General features: G+C 40.0%; 1 protein-coding gene and 1 long non-coding RNA gene across 2 annotated transcripts in view; both read left to right on the forward strand.

Annotated features, from left to right (window-relative positions):
- Positions 1 to 6,706: 6,706 nt before the first annotated feature.
- Positions 6,707 to 23,586, forward strand: part of LOC591662 — a 28,432-nt gene continuing 11,552 nt past the window's right edge. Inside the window, exon 1 of the mRNA XM_030985396.1 lies at positions 6,707 to 8,640. Coding sequence (XP_030841256.1) covers positions 7,348 to 8,640 — 1,293 coding nt within the window. The 5' untranslated portion in view covers positions 6,707 to 7,347. The remainder of the gene's footprint in view (positions 8,641 to 23,586) is intronic.
- LOC115923984 lies at positions 8,673 to 10,531 on the forward strand. The gene is made up of 3 exons (XR_004064103.1): positions 8,673 to 8,940; positions 9,760 to 9,873; positions 10,219 to 10,531. It is a non-coding gene; the product is annotated as an uncharacterized LOC115923984 (long non-coding RNA).

The raw sequence follows: 23,586 nt of genomic DNA on the forward strand, positions 1-23,586 counted from the left end.
TCTAGCTCTACTTAAGCCCCGGGGGCGCGGCTCAGGAAAGTGGCAAATTTTGGAGCTAGGATGCAAACAACATTTCAATCGCTGTTTTGACCAAGATATTTTTTGAATTCTTGGGGTGGCCCCCTATGGAGAATATGGAGAAAAACCTGCTCTTTCATATGACACCACATTTATTGAGTTTCATCTTCAGGATCACGAGTAATTAAGGTTTGAATTTCAATTTCTTCACAAAATTAACCTCAATGAGTCGAGGCTCAGTTCAAATGTCAACTCAATAGGGTCTCCTCTGAGTCGCGTCACAACATGAGCATGACGAGTGAGTGACACAAAGCCAAAGGAAAAAGTCAAACCAGATTCAACTAAAAATTAACATTTGGCCTGCAGTTTATGTTTTTATATGGCTAATCAATGGCCAGATGCAGAACGTTATTCCTCAAAATTTAATATATAAAAAATAAAAATTGAATACAATAACTTTTACTAACAAAAATACGATTATGTGGGACTGAACTGAACCACTCATTCTTCACAGCTTCACGCGGAGCGCCAAGCGCAGTCTCCGCACACAAACAACAGCATGCAGATTAGGTTTTGCAAGTAAGCATTCATCTTCCCCATCTCAACACACCTGTTGCGATTACAAAAAACAACGCTTATTCAATACCATCAGATTCAAATTTTCTCATAAAGTAATACTCCATATTTCAAGGATACATAATGATGTAAATGAGACCTTCTGAAAGGTTAGAAAATAAGAAATTTACCTGAAGAAAAGCCGCTCTTTTGGCGTCAGTCAAATTTCGGGCATGCAGGTCAGAGACGCTGTTTACTAGGAATAGAGTTTCAGGTAGTCTTCAATTCAAACGCCAATAACAATGCATCCTGAAAGTAGTAGTCTCAAAACCATACACTGCCCTTGATTGCGCAAAAAGAAAACGATGGGCTTTATAATTAGGTAGACTTTCAGACAACAGAAACAAAAAATTTAAATGGAAACAAAACTACTGTAAACAATATGAAATGATCAGACACGTGTAAGGGGCGAATATCAGTTGGACTAGATACCATGAAGATGATACCGGTAAAAAGAAACGGCCAAGATAATATGAAACGGAAAATAAAAAGCGGCAAAAAAAAAAGGGAAAAGGAAGAAGGAAGAGGAGGCCCGGGGAGGAGGAAAGAAGAGATAAGAAGTGAAAGAAGAAATACCGTGGTATCAGAGGCAAGAAACCACTCCATTATCGTAACTAGATCGAAGTTCAATATTTAAACGTAAATTTATGTTATTTCTAGTTTTTCTGACAGTTACACCCCTTACACTCAAATACTTCTTTGAAATACATGTTGAACTTTTACTTTTATTAAACCTTTGTTTAAAAAATTGAAAAAGATCCTATTTGTTAGGATTATCAACAATTTTTTTTTTTTAAAAATTCGAACTTGAATTTTTTTAAAATGATGATGTGACACCCTGCCCCCTCCCCCCCCCCCCCCCCCCCCCCTCAGATCATGAATGGATATTGAGATATTATCGTTAAACTAAAGTCTTTATTTTTCTTCAAAATGTTTGAAATTAATAGGTCACGGTATGTCCATAAAAATGACCGGCACTATTCTGCTAAGACCACCCCCCCCCCAAAAAAAAAATAAAAATAAATAAAAATAAAAAAATAAATAAATAAAATAATATATATACATATTTAATGTATTCGATAAACTTTATGAGAAGGTTTATTTGGGACTTTTTCTTTCTAAAGTGAGACTGATATGTTAATTTATTTTCTTTATTTGTCGGGTGAGCATTGGCTTTTCTTCCGGCCAACGGTGTTTGGAGGATTTTTTTCAGTGGGGAGCACATCAGGCAGGCGCGGATCCAGGATTTCTTAGGGGAGGGGGGCCCAACTTTTTTTTTTTTGCTCCCGAAAATTTGAAAAACGCGCCTGCCAAAAATTCGCTCAGTGGGGGGGGGGGGGGGGGGGGGGGGGGGGGGGGGGGGGGGGGGGGGGTTAGTGAGCACATTTTTTTTTTGATCCTCAAAAAAATTTCGATTTGCACCCCCCCCCCCCCCCTTGAGCCGCCAGGGGGGGGGGGAGGCCCAACCCCCCAAAAGGGTAAAAATCACGTGATTTTACATGATTTTTTTTCTCAAGGGGGGGGGGGCTGGAATTTGTTTGTGTTTGTGTGTGTTAAGTGGTGAAGCACGTTAAATCATATGCCTCCGTTGAGCATTCTACTGGGAGCATACTGACCGAGCGAAAATTGCATTTTGAGTTATCAAAACTTGATATTTGGATGGATAACACAGATCTTATCGGTGTTATCAAATACACTGTAATATGAAATTATTTTCTTTTTCTCATTTTGCTTTTTTTTCAATTCTTTGTAGGGGCACCAGAAGTTGCTTTGCAGGCACTGGAAGTGTGTGGGGGCATGTATCCAATTCCGCAGCCACCCACACCCCATCTCCTTGGCTACGCCAGTGGGCTTTTCTTGTGAATTTCGGAGGCCGATGGACTGTCCCAGATTTCAACTCCGCTTCTGCATTCGTCCAGCCATTAGGAAATTCGGAGGGCATCCTATGCATGATTGAATCTATTTCTTCGACAAACGCAACTGCGCCATCTACCATTCAAAAATGCTTAGTCACATACAAAATTAGGGATGTTCATCAGGGGGAGATTGCGAGTTGGTCTAGGTCGAGAGCTGTCTACCATGTCTTCGCCTACAAACTTATTTGGCCTCCCATACATTGGTAATGGAGATCGTAATTTGATCTGGATGGTATCAAGATAATTATCCATTAAGAATGAATGGAGGGGGGGGGGGGGGTATAGTAAGTGCCCCCTTTCGCCCCTGGGAAAAGCCAAAATATTAAATTCCAAACTGAATTCTAACTTATCTCATACGACCACCCGCCCATATAAGAGTTATGATTTCCACTCATCGTTGCTTAGTTACTTGTTGATGCAATACGATTGTATTATCATGTCTATAACAAGTTTTCCTTGCACTTTTCTGTAAATGACTATATAGCTTAGAGAATTTAATGCCTTGTAGAAATATCATTGATTTCGTTTACACAAATAAGCTTTATGAGCATCAATGTTGTTTTCCCCGAGGGCCCTGTCTGCAATTATTATTACTCCAGACATTGCCATTAAAAAAAAAAATTGCCCATTTATACCTGGTTGCATGGGGAGCGGCAAATATGGATTAACGTCTTGCCAAAGAATGTACTAAGTACCGGGCTGGGATTCGAACCCGTAACCGTCGATTGAAAGTCATGTGAATGAACCACTATACCCATTTACACATGAGTGGAGAGTGGTTAAATATATAGATTCATTCCTTGCAAGAGAAATTAATGCCTTGTGTAGTAATATTGATTTCGTCAACTCAGGGAAGCATCACCAGTATCAATGCTGTTCTTCATGAGGACACTTCCTGCAATACTGCATTACCCACTAATAATGTACCCATTTACACCTGGGTGGAGGCAGAGGGGCAAAGGAAGTTCGTTCCGGGCTGGGATTCGAACCCTACCTTAGATTGAGAGTCAAGACAGTGAATGAATCACTATACCACGATCATGTTTGACGAGACCTCCTTGTATGTGATGGATAAAGAGAGAAGTGTTATATTTCCAATATTATATCTTTCAAGTTATAAAGGAGACACTCCTCATTGTTTTATTTATTAATAAATGGAGGAATTTTGAAAGCGTCTACATCATTCGGGGAATCAATGATGTCAATGTTTCTAATTATGTTCTTATTCACCCCAATAGTCAGTCGTAGCTACCTCTCTTACGACAATAGTTACCTCTTTTCATGAAATGATTGTTACAATGGTTTATTCTTGGTGTTCATAACTTTGACTAATCAATACTATTTCTAAGACTCTTTATAGATTACTAAAGTTATGAGAAATATAAACTTTATCTTTCAAGAAGAAACTACACGTAATATTCTCACAATAATTTCATGAAGAGATAATAAAAAGAACCAAAACAAAACCAAAAATTCCAGTTTCATGGGCAACAGTTTTGTCATTACCCTTGGTATATCCAGATTAAGTAAAGCTCACGTTTGAAGACATACATAAATAAACATAATTTAAGTAAATATTGACTATACGATTATAAATATTTCGCCCCATCATTTCATACGCCGTTGTTTTGGCTATTATTATAATGTAGTCGATATACGCCAAAAAGCAGCCAAACTCATTGATAAATAAACAAACGAACACTGAGCAATGCATTATTACATCTTATTTCTAATCGAAGTATCGAGGGTAAAGGCCTTCGTTGGGTATGTTCTAACAAGAACTACACCCTTCAGTAGGTCTACACCAGGGAAAAAATAGATTGATTCAGAAAAAATGTAGGCCTATTTTTTCCTTTTACAAGTAAATGTGGTATGATACCGTATGATATACAGGGACTGGTCATAGTGGTAGACTGGATAAGTTTATTCAATATGTTTCAGAAGCTAGTATAGTGATAATTGATAGATATGATCGCGAAGACTTTCAAGAAATCATTTTCAGGGTTATTTCAATACACTGTGTTATTGCCTGTAGAAACCGTGTTCGGATTACGAATGTCATAAATCAATGGAGTACACTTAGATTGATTTTGCGATCTTTGTGATCTTATTGTTCAACAATTGGATTCAACCATAACTCTAAATCTCTATCAGGTCTTCATTTCGAATATAGTATCTCGAGCAGTATATTAAAAATGATAGTTTTATGTGAAATATTATAATTAGACGTAGTACGCTTTGACAATAACAACCGTTTCCAATAACTATTGAAGAGCCTGGTGAGAGATCTTGGAACGAAGAAGAAGACAAAATAAGGGGAAATCACACATTCAGCCGTTACCGGGGCAACGCTCACCAAACGACCGGCTGGCATGGGCGATTATTATTTGCTCTCTCCGTGCTTGCTCGCTCGTAAGCCCCCCGAGCAAGCGAGCGGGCGAGCGATTTTCGACTGTGTTTATTACTGTCCTCATCACGAACGGGTCTATTGTTGACTGTTGTCACAAAGCGAACGAGTTGATTGCTTATGCACAGGTGTCCAAAGTAGAATCTGACTAGTCTGCGCATTCAGCCACGTTGAGGTCTTATGGCTCATGATTGGTTTATTTGTCAGTCGTGGATAGTATAGAAAGCACAGAAAGGCAGTATTTTTACGATTTATAGGAGTTTAGACTAAAATGCTGTCATTGGAATAGCATGTTTATTAGTAATAGCAGTATCATGTTTGTTTGTCTAGCACAGTATTCTCTCTCACCCTCTTTTCAATCATTAATTTTGAATTTTTAAAGAAGAAAAATGTCGGGTTTCTAAGCTTATCGTTATATATGCGTATTACATTAAATTAATGACTTTGAGAATTATTAGCTTGCTTGATGAAGCTCATTAACAAAATCAGACCCGGGTCTGAGACTATTCATGTATCCTCGGATCATTCGCTGAGAGCGAATATTATCACAAGCACAAGTCATTATCAAAAGGGGGATGGAAACAAATAGATGTGTACCTCCAGAGTGGACATACACACTCGAACTCAAATTATACGTCGAAGAAAAGATTACACAATGATCATATGGGATGCATATACACACTCGGTACACAGCTGGGTAGAGATCCTGATAAAGTGATTTCGTCGTTATCTAATGTACAAAGCTGTAACGGGTAATGGTAAAAGAGCACAAGATTAACTCGGGGTGAGATGATAAGCGAGCCAGCCAGCGCTTTGGTAATCAACGATCAACATAAAAATGATAACCTGTTATCTTTCGCATTTATGCCCCCACTCCCTCTCTCTCTCTCTCTCTCTCTCTATCGCTGTGTGTGTCTGTCTGTCTCTCTCTCTTGCTTTTTCATCTTCTCTAGTATCTGTCGCTCATTCTCTCTCGTTTCCACCCCCTCTCCCTCCCTCTCTCCACATGAAGTACGGTAATGAACCAGCGGAGTGTCGGGCTTTGGGTCGTTTGACATCTGGCGTCGACTGTGGCTGTGGCGACCTCGTATCAAGAGCCAGGGGGACTGGAGTATATAATAATCAGTGATCAGTTTCGTTTGCTGATCGACGGTTAACATTAACAACACTGGCTGGCCAGTTGTACTCATTTACGTCCTCAAATGAAGTCCTGGTCGTCGTGCTTATGCCGACATCGCTTCAGAATTTGACCCGGTGCTTGGTTGATCAGGGAGAATCAAATTTTTGTTTTTAAATTCATCTTTGATAAGCGTACGTGACTGTATATACTCCTTTGACCCGTTCTAGATTTCGAGACAATTTTAACTTAGTGATATTGAGGACTTCATTGCTGTAGCAGTGGATTTTAAACGCTAAGTAATCAAAGACTTCGAACCACTTGAACTGTGACTGTGACTCTGTGAGACGTCAACAATGATTTAAAGACAAATAATTATTATGTCAACGCGATATTATATTTACAACAATGTTGCAAACTTGCAATAACGAAGGAATGTATCAAGACAAGTCAAGGAGTCAATGTCTAGTGATTCATCGCAGATGACTATTATCTTCCGTGATGAATTCGTCGAAATTCCAGTAATGAACTCTCGCCGTCTCGTGTAAGAAAAGGTGGTGGTGGAAAGGGGGTAGTGAATGACCTCTTTGGAGCGGGAGGATCCCCCTTCAGGACCCCTCCAGTATTGCGGCCAAGAACCCCGACTGGGTCGGAAAAGGGTAAAGCGGAGAGAAGACTTCGGACCCAGCTGAGCTCCACCGCGCCTGATAACAATCGGTGTATTGATTACCTCCGTGCATATTATGCGTGATTTGCATGCAACAAGCAAGCCACTGACACGGAACATCTGGGCAGGGAGAGAGAGAGGGAGAGGGAGGGAGAGAGAAAGAAAGAGAGGGAATGAAAGAGAGGGAGGCAAAGGGGCCTTTGCTAAGGAGTGTTGATTTGCGTGCGTGCTTGAGACCTCGTCTTGCCTTTATTCTCCCCGCTGACTGTCCAGCTATATCTAAAGCCAGCTCCGCTCCGAGTGTTATTTGTTCAGCTTTCTTACAACGATCAGTTTACTCATTGTAAAGGTGATAACAACACAACACAAGTCGGCCAGCTTGCGATGTGCTGTGATTTGGCTTCCAGACGCCCTTTTGCCTACACATAGCGAAGACTCTATTCTTGGTGCATCGGTGTTTCGTGTGTATGGTATAATCTTCGCAGGCTCACTTATGTCTCTGGACGTCATTACACGCAATTAGCATTTTTGACCAGGTGGGCTCAAACTCAAGAATGCGGAACTCGTGGAACCTTAGTCGTGTAATTGCAGCTCAGCAGTGGTAGATATGGCAGAGAACGAGGACGAGAATGATCGCGACATGGATCAAGAAACGACGAAAAAGGAATGCTCTGAGAAGAATGAATCGGAATCAGACCAGATTCTTCCTAGCAGTACCTGTACAGGGGCGACGACGAGCAAAGGGGCGGGGCCGTCGAGTGGCGCTGGTTCGAACAGCCGCAGAAGTCGTCGAAAGCAAAGTGATCCCCGTCGCGTCGGCAGCGAGATGGTGAAAATGGAAGTGGATCTGGTGGAGATTAAATCCGAAATCATAGACCACGGTGATAGCGATAGTCATGGGAAAGATCCGGAAGACCATTTCGACGACGACGACGATGTCTTTCTCAAAGTCAGGACCAATGCACTCGCGCCAATTCCTGACACTCCTTCGAGTTTGGAACATTTGGGAAAATCCCTGATGCACGATCAATCACGTATTCTTATCCAAGATCGAGATCGGAGGGATGTTTTACAGAGAACCGTCGTCAATGACGAGGACTGTCAACCTGAAGATCTTAGCATGAGCAGTAAAAAGCGTGATCATAAGCGTGTCGTCCTTGCAATACCGTCGGTTGTCAGACCAACCAAGGGAACTAAATCAAGGGACCTAGGAAGAAATAATTCTGTAAACTCATCAACCCATTCGCATACATCTCAGAACTCGTCTCATCTTTTTAGAGCATTTTCTCATGATTTACAGGCGGAAGAAAGCCTCGGCCTCGTTGGACTCGAGAGAGATTACTTAATGAAATACAGACACGATTACGACGACGACCATCACGACTCACATTCCCAAGTCAACGACCACCACCGTGAATATTCCACATCTCTGCCATTCGCGATCGCCCACCAACACAAAGTTCTTCTCGAACAGGAGTGCGATTCTCAGGATCTCATGTGTGGTGACCAAAAAGAAACAAACGGGAAAACATCTCCATCGACATCGACTTCATCGTCATCGTCGACTTCGCAATCGTCGAAGGCGATGGGTAAACCCGGGAGGTCGTACAAGAACTTGAGTCGTTCGCGGAGGATCGTCGCGAACGCTCGAGAGCGTAATCGAGTCCACACGATCAGCTCTGCCTTCGAGGGTCTTCGTCGAGCAGTACCATCGTACTCGCACAACCAAAAACTCTCGAAGCTGGCCATACTCCGGATCGCATGCAGTTACATCCTGGCCCTGGCCAAGCTCGCCGACCTCGACTACAGCCCCGAAGACGAGCAACAGATAAGCTTCGAGGACTGTGTCGATCTCTGCACCGAGACGCTGCAAGCAGAGGGCAGGTCGAAAAGACGGAAGGTAAGTGTGATAATTGAAAATGATTTCCTCTTCCTGGGCCCCGTATTATAAAACTTTTGACTTACCATAATAGTAACTCCCCGAGTTACTATTATGGTAGTTACCATCAATGGTAACTACCATCGGAGCTTAATATCCGTTGCATAAAACCGATATTAACTAATATAAGAAAAACCCGCGAATGGTCTTCTTGGACGAGCCAGAAATTTAAGCGCATGCGCAATACCCGTCGTCTGCTAGATATAGCCACTGAGATAAACACCGAAGACGGCTGCTGCTAATCTACAATTATCGTCAATCGTACGTATTTCTTGACTTTGATCATTTTTATGTGTTAATCGAAAGAGTATATTCATTCTGCTATACATATTGATAAATGTATTAGTACTGGCAATAAATTTGCAGCCTTTACTCAGACAGTATTTGCCATCGTACTGGGGTTTAATTGTAATGTTTACGTCAGTCTCCGCAGCCGTACGTGCTTTCAGAAGCCAGCGGGGACTAGAGTACTGAGCTCCCCGGAGGAGCTGGGTAGCATAATCTGACATTCCACTACTAGCATGACTAGAGTGGGTGGTGTTTTGAACATTCGTTTCTCTACAATACCCGATGATTTAAAGTTGTTTAAGGGTAAACAACTTGCAATTACCTCATAATATCATTCTAAAAATGTAAAATACTAGACTCTCAATTAGAATATCTAGATAAAATTAAGAGTAAGACTCTCGCCTAGTCTAGTCTAAGTCGATTAGAATTTCAACTTCATTCCAATTTCTAGTCTATAATTATATAGACTCTCAATTAGAATTTCAACTTTATTCAGCTTCAGACTAGTAGTAGATCTATAATCAGATACTACTTAAAATAGTATAGACCCTAGACTATGTCTAGTGTCACAGTGTGTGCATGTCAAGTGTGAGAGCTGAGGGATTGGGCCGGCGATTGGGCCGGCGATTGGCAGGGGCATGAAATATAATGATATACTGATCGAGTATCAAAACCAAACAACAATCTTGTGTTTAAAAGGGTTTGATACCGTCAAATTTGATTTAACAGAACTCATTTTAAACAATCTTTCTGGTTTCTCATTAGTTTTTTAATTTTGTTTCTTCATTCTAGGAAATGGTGAAACGCAGGCCGAACTTGACAGGTCGGGATGTCCGCTGCCTGGCAGACTACGTAAAAAAGAACCGCCAAGCTTTGTTCGGCAAAGCGGGGAACTGTGTGGAAAAGGTTTGTAAAATCCAATGCAGATCTATTTATTAAAATTTCCAGAACATAACTATGATTTCGAATTTGAATAAAGAGTCTTTTTATCTAACTTATTTTTATTTTTCCTTCTTTCAACTTTTCTTCTAATAAGTATACCGAAAATGATGTTTTGGTTTTCATTTTTTCTGATGCCCAAGACAGAATGCAGTCCACTGTCTTTGGAGACGGTTGGATGCTACCATATGAGAGTATTCTTTCAAAATAAGTAAGGGTGAATTAATATGTTAATCATCTATTGCATATAATTAAAGAGAACTTGAGTAGGTTCCAATTTACATTGTACTTTTTGTTCTTGAATTTTTGTAGATCAAAAAACGAAAAGAGGATGCATGGGCCCTAGGGCTCGTATCCCTAGAGGCCCAGGGACTCCAACCAGGTAGAACAGTAAAGGACTTGCGTCTTACCTGGAACGAAATGGCGGCAAAGGCTTGAAAGTACAGGGACTCAAAGAACAAGACAGGTAAATTAAGCTGTCTTTATTGTGTAACAGATAAAACTGTAAAAGGTACCTTTCTTGTATACTCCTACCACATGTAATTTATCACCAATAGTTACCTGTGCTTTGGAAAAGTTAAAAAGTAAGAAAGCATTTGTGCAATAAAAAAACAAGTTTTTAAAATGGTGGGATTCCATCTGCTGTACCACCATAGGTCATCATAAATTGTACATGCATTAAAAAATTATCTTTAATATATCATATCAACATTCATGACTTAGGACAACAGCCTAGTGTTTGAATGCTAGGCTTTTTTTTTTTTTATTTCTCTTTAAAAAGATAGCATGTTTTGCATGGTATATCCTATTTCAATAAAGAATACTCTAGAGTAGCCTGTCAAGAAGAGTATTGAATTAGTAAAGGGGTTTATTATTATCAGGAGACTTGGTTGGTAGATTGGTGGTCTCATAATCCGACGACCTAGGTTCGAAACCATGTCGTCGATGCACTAGTGTCCTTTGGTATTAAGGCATTATTCCTCATTACCAAGGTCCCTTAGATAGGACCTAAAGTCGTCGGTTACTAATAAGCACTCGTGCTTTTTAGCAGTCGGGTAAAATAACCACCACTAAACCGCAAATCACAACTTACACTTATTTGGTGTAGATTATTAACCATCACGACCTAATCCAAGATCTCTCTTTAACTGTACGATCGATATTAACATTTCGTAAAATTTATGGTAAGAAGTTAACATTTATTTCTTTGACTTTGGATCATTAGGAGGTGGACCACCAGTGGAATATAATGAGAAGCACGAGGCAGTACTGGAGGCAATGGTGGAGGAGAGTGTGGAGGGCATTCTGGGGCCAGAAGAGGAGGCTGGATACCTACATGTAGCTCTCCCTTCGAGCCAAATGCCACAGGTAAAATTTGTAGAATTTGATTGACCCCCTCTCTGGGTATGAGAGTACAAACAAACATAAAAATATACATGACTTGTGAATATGTACATCTTTGGTTTAACCCTAACTGAGCCAAGGGGGGGGGGGGGGGGGAAACAAGTACCCCCACCCCCCTCCTCAACACTTTGCACGATATGTCTGCATCGCTGGCCGAAATCTCAGGGAAGGGGGCGGGGGAGCCCTTTCCCTAACTCTGAGAACTTCAAAAATACCCAGGCCTAATCAGGGTTTATCTTGAATTGTAGATGGTATTGAAATGCTTACCACTATATTACTTAATTTAGTTGACGACCTTCAAAGTGTCAATGTTATGTTGACCACCCTACCCCCCTAACTCTATTTGAAAAATTTATCCCATTGAACATGAGATTCAAATGTGGCATGTATTTTTATGTGAGGCATTTTCAATACGGGTATATGGTAATTTTTTTGTTTAACAAAAACAAAATCCTCACTGATGGTGTACGGTACAACAATTTTTTTTTCTTACATTTTTTAAATATTTTTTTAGGGGGGTGTTTTAAACCTTTTTTTCAAACATATTGATGATTAGATAAAACCCTTACTGACATTGTTCTCTTTTTATCACAGAATTTTAATAAATAAAATAATAATAACAACATTTAGACAGTATGGTTCTATAGTTCTTTAAAACTCAATCAAGGCAATCTTTATTGTTATATGCATACAGACAGCAGAAAATGCCATGGCTGTGGCCATGATGGTTAACACCATGGTGGGTGGCATATCTGTGCCGGCCCGGGACCCACAGACCAGTACTAGTGCAGCCAGCAGTGCCGGACCACCAATAGACCAGCCTGTTCTAGTAGGGGATAGCACGGCCAAAGACACCAAAAAGCCAATCAGCTGTTATGAAGAGAGACTTTTGGAGATAGAGGAGGAAAAGTTATTAGTCATGAAGCGTGCGCTTCACGTTTTCGAATTATTTGTCTTTAATCAAAAAGAGGTTTTAAATTGTTACTTTGTTTGTTTTGCAAATTCCATGTTAATTTTGTTCTTATTCATGATAACTTTACCTTTCAGTATTCAAAAAGATTATATCATTGTGCATTTTGGAACTAAGGAAATTAGGTTTCCCAGAAATCTAATATGAATATGTCGTTATTAAAAATGAATTGACTATGCATGAGCGTTCCACGGGACTCCCCCCCCCCCCCCCCCCCCCCCCCCCCCCCCAGTCAGGTTTGGATTAAATATGTGGCCTGCTTCTGAATAGAACAAATTACAAATTCAGGAGATAAACTCTTCCCATATATTATATACTGTAAATTAACTGCATCTAAAGATAACAATGTTATGAGGCCAATCTTAAGGATATCTTACACACTTCATTGAAAGAGGGCCTTGAATATGATGTCACATTCATATACAAATTTATAAAACAATATGACTATTGGCAGGTCAGCAGAACATGCCCTAGCCCGGCGATTCCGTGAAATTTGAATTTTGGCTTGGTGCTACCTTAGCAATTAATCCCCCCCCCCCCCCCCCCCGGTTGAATGCAGTACTGAATTGATTAAGATTCTCAATGCAAACAGAAGATTACTACCACTTGAGTTATATAGTACAAGTATACTTCAACAATATTGTCACAACTAAATAGTGCAGTAATAAAAAGAATTTATGTGTCAACTTATAGATGACCCAAAATGGTGTTTTAAAGCAGGGGAAGTCCACCCTAAAAATAAGTATGTTTGAATGATATAAAATATAGATAAACAATAAGGTCAGTGACAGTGAATGTTGAAAAAGATTCTTGGTTACAGTATATAGAAGTCTTCATCATAAAAATCTAGTGGAAATAATTGGCAATAATAGTGTTTCTGATGGCTAAGCCGTTGTCTACAATGTGGTCGTCCCTGTCTGGTTCGTGTTCATGTTGTTCAATACCAAAGTCTACTTCATCAGGCTGCTTCAAATCTAGCCACATTGTGCAATACGGCGCATGCAGTGATGATCTTGCACGCTCTTCTGGGTGCCATTTGCATACCATTCAGTAAGCACCTGAATTTGTGCTTTAGTTGGCCGTTGACTTGTTCGATTCTCACTCTCGTTGTAGCATGTGCTCTGCAGAGTAAAGGAATTGAAGTATAACAAATTAAAAACAAAGAATTATTGGGAAGTCTATTAGACTATGAAAATACATGTACATCTAACTACAGTGCTATACATCTAACCTATACATTGTCAAAAGGAAGTAAGTCACATATATGAGTAATTTTCTTTTTTACCTGTAGCTCTTCTGGGCCAAATGGTATTCATGAACACTCATCCTGCTAATTAAGAGATGTGATTGGCAAATTGACATCATGGTATTGCTTTGATGTCTAAAATGGCATACATTCATTCACTTTCTTTTTTAATTGTAGATACAAATATGCATTGAAATGTTTCTTGTAGTACATACCTATTGTAAGCCTGTTCTGCAGGAGTCCTTGGATTTAGCACTGGTGTCATCAGGTATGGTCTTAAAGCGTAACCCGAATCTCCAAGAAGTAGACCATGCTGTTGTAGATCTTCAAAAGTCTGTCCAACTCTGCTGTTCTGTATAAAGGAAGAATCATTATAAGAATGAACATAATATGGTAGAATAGGTGCCCCTTGACCTTTGATATTTATTGCATTCTCTTGCATATACACATTTTGAAAAATTATCAAAAATTGTAAGATCTTAGCTTCACAATTATTTTGTAGCATTTGTAACAAACATTTGACATCAATTTCAATGATTTACATGTATGTCAATATATGTTTTCATGGAGGCATTAAAAACAAAAGTGGGTTACATAGGAAATTTTAGAATCAAAATATTATGGATTTACCTGAAATATCCTGCTGTCGTGAGTGCTGCCTGGCCAGCGTGCCAAAATGTTTATGATCTTGTAATTGGTATCACAAATTATTTGGGTGTTGATGGAGTAATATCCTTTTATCTGTTCATATAGACGTGCTCACCAGGGCCCAAGGGAGCTCCATTTAGTCTAATGTGTGTTCCGTCGACCACTCCTATGACCTGGGGAAAGCCTGATATGTTGAAGAAATCCACTTGGGCTCTGTTGACTTCTTCCATTGTCGTTGGAAACTTGATTATCTGAAGTGTGAATTGGAGATGCAGAAAGAAAACAAAAATCAATAATTCCATGTTGCAGATCTTCATATGTTATGTATACAATACAAGTCTAATTCATGTGCAAACTTTTGAAATGTAATTTGACGTATATTTTATTCATCGTCATTATATTTATACAGCTATGCTGAAATTCACCAGTATTTATTATTATAGACAGAAACGATGTTATATCAAGAAATGTAATCTTTATCACATTGTAAATTATATGAATAAATATTTATCTCCTACGAATACATTTAATATTCAGAGAATTGGACATGAACTTTCTTTCTTTCAATCAAGTGTTGAGAAAAGTATGTGAAATATCTGAAGAAGTTTGTGAAGTGATTAAAAAAAAAATTATGAGAGAGAGTGCAAGTTTTCTTTGGCTGTACTCGAATTCATGAACATATTCATAGTTATGCTATTAATGGTGATGCAACTAACTATTCCTATAACTATCTATTCTTAAAAACTGATCTCTTTTCTTTCTATACCCCTCGTCTCTCTCTTCCCGGGCCTCTATATAGCTCTCTCTCTCGCTCTCTCTTTTCTCCTGTTATTTATTATTTACTTATTAGTTTATGCTTCTCCGGGGAGAATCTTGTTTGAATCTACGTTCTTCCTCTAAATATAATCATGACAGTTGTGTTTTTTTGTGTTTTTTTGGTCTTTTCATCAATCATTATTATTATCATTTTCTTTATTATATATATTGTTTTACTATATTTTTTTAAAACCATTTTGTTGTGAGTTTTTTTTTTGTGACGGTAGTTTAATTATGTTGTATTTTTTACTGCTGTGTATGCGCATATAAATTTATTATTAAGTCTATTTGATATCTGTGCAAAAAGAGGAAATTATGAAATTGGAAATTGAAGACGTTAAAATATCTATCGATTGGCATATAGCTTTCCATACTCTGGGCTCAGCTGTTTCAATTTAGAGTACGTATTATGTGTGCATGCAACATTTGCCTCTGCCTCTGGTCATGTGAATGTGATGAGAGACTCCTCGTTTTGTGCATTAGAAAGGGTGCTGTTTTCGTCATGACAGTCATTCATCATGCAATCATCATTCAGTAAGAAATTTGTTTTGACATATATACCTATATGAAGGGTCATAGGTACACGATTCATACAATCAAGCTCGCATCATATCACGCCAATTTATGGGCGACTCTACACAAATCAATATACCTAGGACTACGTGCAAAATAGTAATATACTAGCGCTAGCGCTAGCATCTAGCACTTGCACTCTCGCTAACTTGGGGAAGGAAGTTTGGATAAAGATGTCTTTATTATTATGAATTCTTTATTAGACGTAGCTATTGTTTGATTATATGACCACTAATAAAATGATACTATAGGTCTACAGACTACTACACAGAGACTGCAGTGACAGTAGTAGACAGGCAGCTAGGCTCGGCCAACTAACCGACCGCGCCAGCGCTGCCCCAGCCTCCCGCCCGGCCGGCACAGTCGCGGGCTCTGTCCCATGGCAACCACTAAATTGTCAGACCGCTGCATAGACCTTTGTCATGTCATTGCTTGGTCGTCTAAGATTAATTAAACATATAAATTTATCTGAAATAGGTCTTCCATGTGTTCATTATAAAATGCATTGTATTTTTAGTATATGCATGTCATGCATGACAAAAATAGAGTTCTTTTTCATCCTCGTCTTATTAATTTGCTGATTGAAAATTCAAAATACAAATTTTAGACAGACTGTATTTTCGTCTTCTCTTTGCTTTATTAAAGAAAAATGTATTGACTTACCTCATGTTTCAGTGTGCCGAGGGTCACTGACACACGGTGAATTACCCTGGATGCTGTCGAGCGGGTGATGCCATGAATCGTGGCCGTGGAATCAAGCACTGCCCCCGTTGCATAAAAATTCAAAGCTATGAAAACTTGCAGCTCTGGGGGAAGTGCCTGATTCCGTTGGGTGTCGTGCTGCAACAGGGGCCGAATCAAATTGATAACATGCATACAACCATCCCTAGTAAACCGGTACTTCCGGAAAATGTCACCATCCCCCAACTCCAACGGCTGGCTGCGATCTCTGAAGATCCGCTCCCTCCTCCTCGCCCTTTCATATCCACGACGCTGCAACACAGCCAGTATCGCAGCCATAGTTACGGTAGTGTTACCGCAAGCTCAGAGGGTAGCGGTAATGTTACCGCTGATCTTTATAGACTTACCGCTGAACTTTATAGACTTACCGCTCAAGTCCAGCGGTAAGTTTTTATGCAACGGATATTTACCGTTTATCTTAAAGTTACCGCTGCTTTTGAGACTTACCGCTCAAATGAGCACTTACCGCTACGGTAACTGTTTTATAATACGGGACCCTGGTCTCATTTTAACAATACAAAACAGTATTTTGGAACTGAGCTGTTTTTTTGTTTTCTTCTTTCTAACCAATAACAACAAAAACAGATGTAACAAACAAACAATAACCACGATACTCCCTTGCAGATAATAACCGATTAAGATCGTTCAGGATTAGTGCTCATAAAATAATTAATACGTAATGAAATGTGGTAATTTGTACATGAGCATCGTATTAGTTAGTATGCCATACATGTTTATAGACGTGACACACACTTTTTGCTGGATAAACCAATAAATCAAAAAGTGAAATTGTATATTTTGGGCGAATAAGTGCAGAAAATTTGTCAACGGACATTCAAGTTATCTAGATATTATTTTTTATTTGGATGAAAATGGTTGAGTCAACGAGAGAATCTTCACTCTACCTATCAGATTTCAAATCTGGTAATTTGTGTGACATATCTGAGTCTCGAGAGCGAATGATCACTTGGGCGGAGTACAATATACCAATTCTGTATTTAAAATGGACTTTGAGATAAGAGATTGGAAATTGAAAGATAGCGCTTGGTATTGATTAGGAAATCTCACAAGCACACTCGCTAATCCATTATTGTTATTAAGTATTATTTTAAATCGACACGTCCTAATTATTGCGTGAAACCTATAGGCTAAATGGGGATACATTTTGGCGCATATAGCAATACAGCTTCATAGGCTTTAGCAAATTAGCATGCACCCAAGATTATTTTTGGCGATTTCGACCTTGTATTTATACGCCTCTCCATTCGAACATTACTTCCCCTTCCACATTTCCCTTTCTTTTCTTCTATTTTTTTGTGGTAATTTTCGATTAGAAATTACACCCATCCATGCCCATGCACTGTTCGCGTTTCTCATTCGAGCCCCTCGCTTATTAATCAACGACTGCCATTTATGATTCAAGCTTCATGCATGAATTCATCTCAATTTGTGTGTGGTTTTCTCAAAATCATTCTCCCCATAGCTCCCCTTGTCTCGTATTCTTTTTTTTTCTCCCCCTCTCGTTTCCTCTCTACTCGTTCATAATTTCTTCTCGATATTTTTGTTGAGCGGGGAAAGAGAATGGTTGTTTTTGAACATAGGAATGAGTGTGAACATATATTATTGAGGTAGTCTGGTTCGGGCAACCTCTCCTATCTCTCCCCCTCCCTACCCCTTCCCCAACCTCTTTTCTCTCTCGCTCTCTTCCTTCCTTCCCCTCTATCGTTTATTATTTCTCATAATATTTCTGTCGATTAGGAGGGGAAAACGCGGGAAAATAGATTTTGAGAGATGAAAATGTATTGAGGGTGATTACATGTATGTCGTTTGCTTCAGGCAATCTGTCTGTCTTCTTCCCTCTTTCCCCTCACCCTCTCCAGTGTCTCTTCATCTCTCAAATGCTCCCATTTCCCCATCTACTCCCTCTCTTCTTCGTCTCCGTTCTCTTTACCTCTCTCTCCTCCATCCCCCTCTCTCTCCCCCTCTCCCTTTCATTCTCTCCCGCTCATTATTCTCTGTCTCTCTGGCGATGCTTCTTCGTTCTCTTTATCTGTCTCTCTCCCTCCTTCTCTCTCTCTCTCTCTCTCTCTCTCTCTCTCCATCTCCCTTTCATTCTCCCCCGCTCATTATTCTCTGTCTCTCTGGCGATGCTTCTTCGCTTGCTCTTTCCCTCCCGTCCATGCCGGCCCACTTCACAGCTGTTTGCCGTGGTCACCACTCATCCCGTCGTCGAGTTTCTCGTCGCCTCTTGACAACTCTCAAGTCGGTATAGAGTGAATCGAGAAACTCCTCCCCTAGAAATAACAGACGTTTCTTGACGCCATTTTGATCGTGATGTAGTGCAATTCTTCCTGTGAGTGTATAGATTTTAAAAGAAGCGCATCTGGTTCTTGTGTGATGCCAATTTGTTCGGTTTCTGCCTCTGATTTTCCTCGTTCTAAATATTGCGCTCCTGTGTATTTTACACATTTTAATTCTATGCACCTCGAAAGCGCACATGTTATTGAACATCAGCTCATTCGGTATCTTTGGTAAATAACCCGATATTCCGCCCTCGTTCTTCATGAAATACAACAGTTGGCTCATAATTTGCAAATGTCACATAACATACTGCGATAGTACATAATTTATTCATCATTCTTATAGAACCATAATAGATAAGGATGCGGAAGAAGGAGTTGAAGAAGAAAAAAAAGAATAAAGTAGAAAATCTGAAAGAACAAAAGAAAGAATGAATGAAAGAAGAAAGATAAGAATAAGACAGAGGGAGAAGAAGAAAGAAGGAACAGAGACGAAGATGTTGGCACTGCTGCTGCTGATGATTATGAGGAGGAGGAGAGGGAGGAAGGAGGATACTGATGATGGTCACGAAAATGGCGATCAAGACATAGTGATAGCGATCAGAGCCTGACATTGTTAGGCCATAGGCTCAAAGATTCGTGGAATTTAGAAAAATGCTGAGAGTATATGCCTGCAGACCGGTATTGCTTCTAAGCACCATTTCACTCCGAAAACTGTCTGCATCTGTCCTGCTCTGCAACATGCCTAAATGCCTAAACCAACTACAAAGCATCGTCATACAGAGACATGTTTAGTAACATGATCCCTAGTCCTACTGAACACAACATTCAAGTCAGCACAGTGTATTAATATCTCAATTGATTAAGTTTACTGTTCTAAAGGTCATCCCAGGCAATGCGAAGATTATAATCATTTTAATCGAAAATTTGCGAAAGCAGCTGTGTTCCAATCGACTGCAGGTACATCCACAAATTATTTTGATCATTAGAGCACTCTTTATGCTCGGAATGAGAGAGAGAGTGAGAAACTGGGGTGGAGAGGGAGGGAGGGAGGGAGGGAGGGAGGGAGGAAGGGAGGGAGGAGGAGGGAGGGAAAGAGAGAGGGGGGGGGGGGGAGATGCTATACAAGTTGTAAAGTTTAAAAGAAAGACGAAATAACTACCCCAAAATAAGAGATACAAAATAATGTTGTTGGTGATAATAGTCAAAATTGACTGATTGCCATAAAACACTAACCAACAACAACAACTGCAGTCTTGATAGAAAGTGCGTTACAGAGTCTCTAATGATGATTTGAAGTAATGAAAATTGCGATTGTTTTGGTTTGGGGCTTCTTTCGTTTTCCGTTTAAAAATCAAAATACTTAAAAAAATTATAACAATCAATATTCAAATGAACGACACGACGGCGAGACAGCTCTATTCAGTGCCATATAATAATGACTCTGTTCTCCATCTATTTATGTAACAAAACTGAAATGTCAGTCATGACAATGCTGGCTGTTCAAAAGAAGATCGTAGATCGTCCTTTCCCTTTCTGAGATTCATATCGATCTGCTGTTGTCAAAAGACGGTTGCTTGTTAAATGTTCGACTTCAAACCTTGCCCTTCAGCTTGTGGTTGGAAGAAAAGGTCGAGTTCTGCATGGCAACGATGAAAACTAATATGTGAGCTATCTTATTCTTTGTATGTCAGTTTGGAAGAAAATCATGATATAAATTATGTCCTCGTGAAGAAGATTTCTTTTCAAATGCCCACATGTTTGAAATAGAACGAGATAAAAGAGTACAGTTTGGACCATACCAAATTTCTGCGTGTTTTTCGGTAAGCTTGATTTAATTTCTTTAGTAACAATTTGATGATTAAAAACATTCTTTTGATTTAATTTGAATTATTTCTTCTGCATTCTATTTATTTATAAACAAAATTCGTTAACATAACAAGCAAAAATTACTAAGGGTAAACTTTTTGACAATATAGTCTGTTGGTTACTGGTTTGCGCTTCAACTTGTGGTTGAACAAGAATAATGAATGATACCAGGGGGAAGAAAACTAATATGGATATGAGAGCTCTTCCCGACATCACACCAGTGAATTAAACATGCTATGCGTAGACTGTTGGTTTAATACTTGATTGCGCTTCGGCTTGTAGTTGAACTAGAACATAATGATAACGGGGGGGGGGGGGGGGGGGGGGGAGGAGGGGGGGGGGGGGCAAGGAAAAAACTAAAACGGCTGCCTGAGAGCATGGATGGTGATAGACTCTTGCCCAACATAACATGACAATCAAGGGAACATCTGTTTGGATGTTGCGGTCGGACTTGAACATTAATTGCGAAATGCAAATTGTGAGCTGAATCCTGCCGTTTGCTGACAGTGTGGTTCTGACAGCTGTATACCGTGTAGTCTGCTTTTCGTAGCGAGATAGAGAAAGAGAGAGAGAGAGAGAGAGAGAGAGGGGGGGGCAGTAGATGGAGAAAGAGGGGGAGGGGTGTAGATGTACTGGGATGCACATCATGATCAATTTATGTTTCTAGTATAGGGGAGAGAGGGAATGGGGAAGGAGATGGGGGGGGGGGGGGCGCGGTATTCGACTTAACAATGTAAAATTCGGCACTCTTGTTGTGCAAAACCTGTCCGCAACCCCCGCCCCACCTCCCTAAGAGCGATACCTTAATTGTATTCACACTATAGCTCCTTGGTGGAATAGTAAAGTGTAGAAAGACTGATTAAAACTCATCACAGTTCGATAACTAGAGTTCTTTTACAATATAAATGAAATTGAATTGAAACAGATATCGTCTGACGGTAATGATGATGACAAGGTGTTTCCAGTGAACTGGGACAGGTGAAAAGTCTCTGTGATGTACCGCCGGCAACAACTCTCTCTGTTGCGAACACCCACAAAATGACGAAAGTTTCAATTTTAAATAAATATATGACTAAGGCCCAGTAAGGGGGTCTTTTCTCTTTAGAGGAAATATAATAATATGCTATCCATAATATGTTTGTATTACTGCCCCAAGGAAGAAGGCACTTGGGAGAAAAAAACAGAAATTAATAATATTTTGTACACGACCAACGGGAAAGTTATATCCGCGACTACGTCACAACCCACTGACCATACTGCAAATTTGAGATTCGCATAGACTCTGTAATCTCATATTTCAATTTTTTTTTTAATGATCGGTCCGATTTATTTTATACTTACGCCATTCTACTGATCTGATTTTTCTGCTTTTATTCAAATGAACTTATATAACATGCATTGCCCTTTTCACGAATAATTTCATACCACGTGAATGACTGACAGTCATGTAGGGGCGGCGGGATTTTTTTCAGGGAAGGGGGATAGGGGTAAGACAGCCTCCTCCCCTGGGTTCGCACCCCCAGTGGAACTATAATTTGTCTTGTATGTCTCAGTCAGGGTCTAAAATTGAAGACTAATATTTAGTTGGAGACTTGGACGCTACGAATCTCTTGAAAAAATGCGGAAACGAATGAAGAACAAACAGGAAATTGTATAGGCCGACGCTCGGATCTCCAGACTTCATGCAGTGGTCCGCTGTTATCTTCAATAATTACGTCCTCTCCAAATTTAGGGGGAGATTGCAATAATGTCGTCGACTTCTTAAAATATGTTATTGTGATGTTGCCAATTTGTCAGAGATTGTGTGTATGGATGAGCCGGGGTTATGGTTTAGAGCGATAAAGACAAAGGAACATCATTCAGGCAGATGTTTCACCCATACGTTCGTTTAAATTAGTTAGCATTAGTAGGCTATACCAAAATGCTGTATCAGATATACTTACCTATTTAATCCTGTGAACCATTAAATACCCAAATGATTACGGATATCATAATAATTAACTATGGTCGTTGACATGCCAAACATGATAAGAAATCACGAATCTCAATTCAATCTCCCTCGTGAATCTTTTTAAATGGTTGTCATTGATTTTATATGATTCTGAATTGCGTTGCAGTTTAGTGTATCCTAATATTCCCTAGCTCTGTGTCGTGGTATAGTGATTCATCCACTTGACTCTCAATCCTAAGGTTGGGGGTTCGAATCCCAGCCCACCACTAATGTCAAGACATTAATCAGCATTTACCACTATCCACCAGGGCCCTCAATAAGAAGAGCACTAATGCTGATGAGGCTTCCCTGGGCGCGTTATTTTTTTCTGCGGCACAGATTAGGGTTAGGTGCGTGTTGAGCCTATGGGAAAGTTTAGGGTTAGTGTTAGGGTTAGGGTTAAACCAAGACCTCTTTAAAAATAAAAAAAAGCCCCAATCTGTGCAGCAGACAAAAAATGACGCTCCCTGGGCAAACAAAATCATTATTATTATTATATTATTTTTGTATCGCCTTGTCATGTACGGTGTCTTTAAAGGACAACCAAGAAGAAAATTCGTGAGGCGGCTGTAAGCGAGGGTAGGAGGGGTCTGGGGGGGGGGGGGGGAGGGGGATTGCCTGAAGATGGCATTTGAAGGGTCCGGGTGTCACTGGGGTATGTTAACGTGACTGTGAAATCATAGGCTAATCGTTAGTACTGGCAAGGGACCTCTCCAGTTCGAGCAGGTGGGGATGGGAGACCCAATTCACTTTTCGTTTCAACCACCCCCATGGACTCTTTCTTGCCCTTCTTTCTTTACCTACGTGTGTAAATATAGGCCTACTTGTCTCATGTTCTCCTTTCCAACTCTCTCAAATAATGGCACATCCCTCTATTCAACAGCTATCTGTGCATGCCTAAGGAATACACCTCCCTATTTTCTCTGTCTCCCCTTCATTCCCTCACCATCTGCTCTCTCCCTCTCCCATGCCTTCCACTCTCCCTCCCCACTCTCATCACTTTCTCGCCATCTATCCCCTCTTCATTATGTCTCTTCTCTCTCTCTCTCTCTCTCTCCCCCTCTATCTCCCCTCTCTCCCCTCTCTCCCCTCTCTTTTCCCTCTCTTCTCCTCTATCTCTCTC

This window comes from Strongylocentrotus purpuratus, unplaced genomic scaffold (genome assembly GCF_000002235.5).
Source record: "Strongylocentrotus purpuratus isolate Spur 01 unplaced genomic scaffold, Spur_5.0 spur5_scaffold_15, whole genome shotgun sequence".
Lineage (NCBI taxonomy): Eukaryota > Metazoa > Echinodermata > Echinoidea > Camarodonta > Strongylocentrotidae > Strongylocentrotus > Strongylocentrotus purpuratus.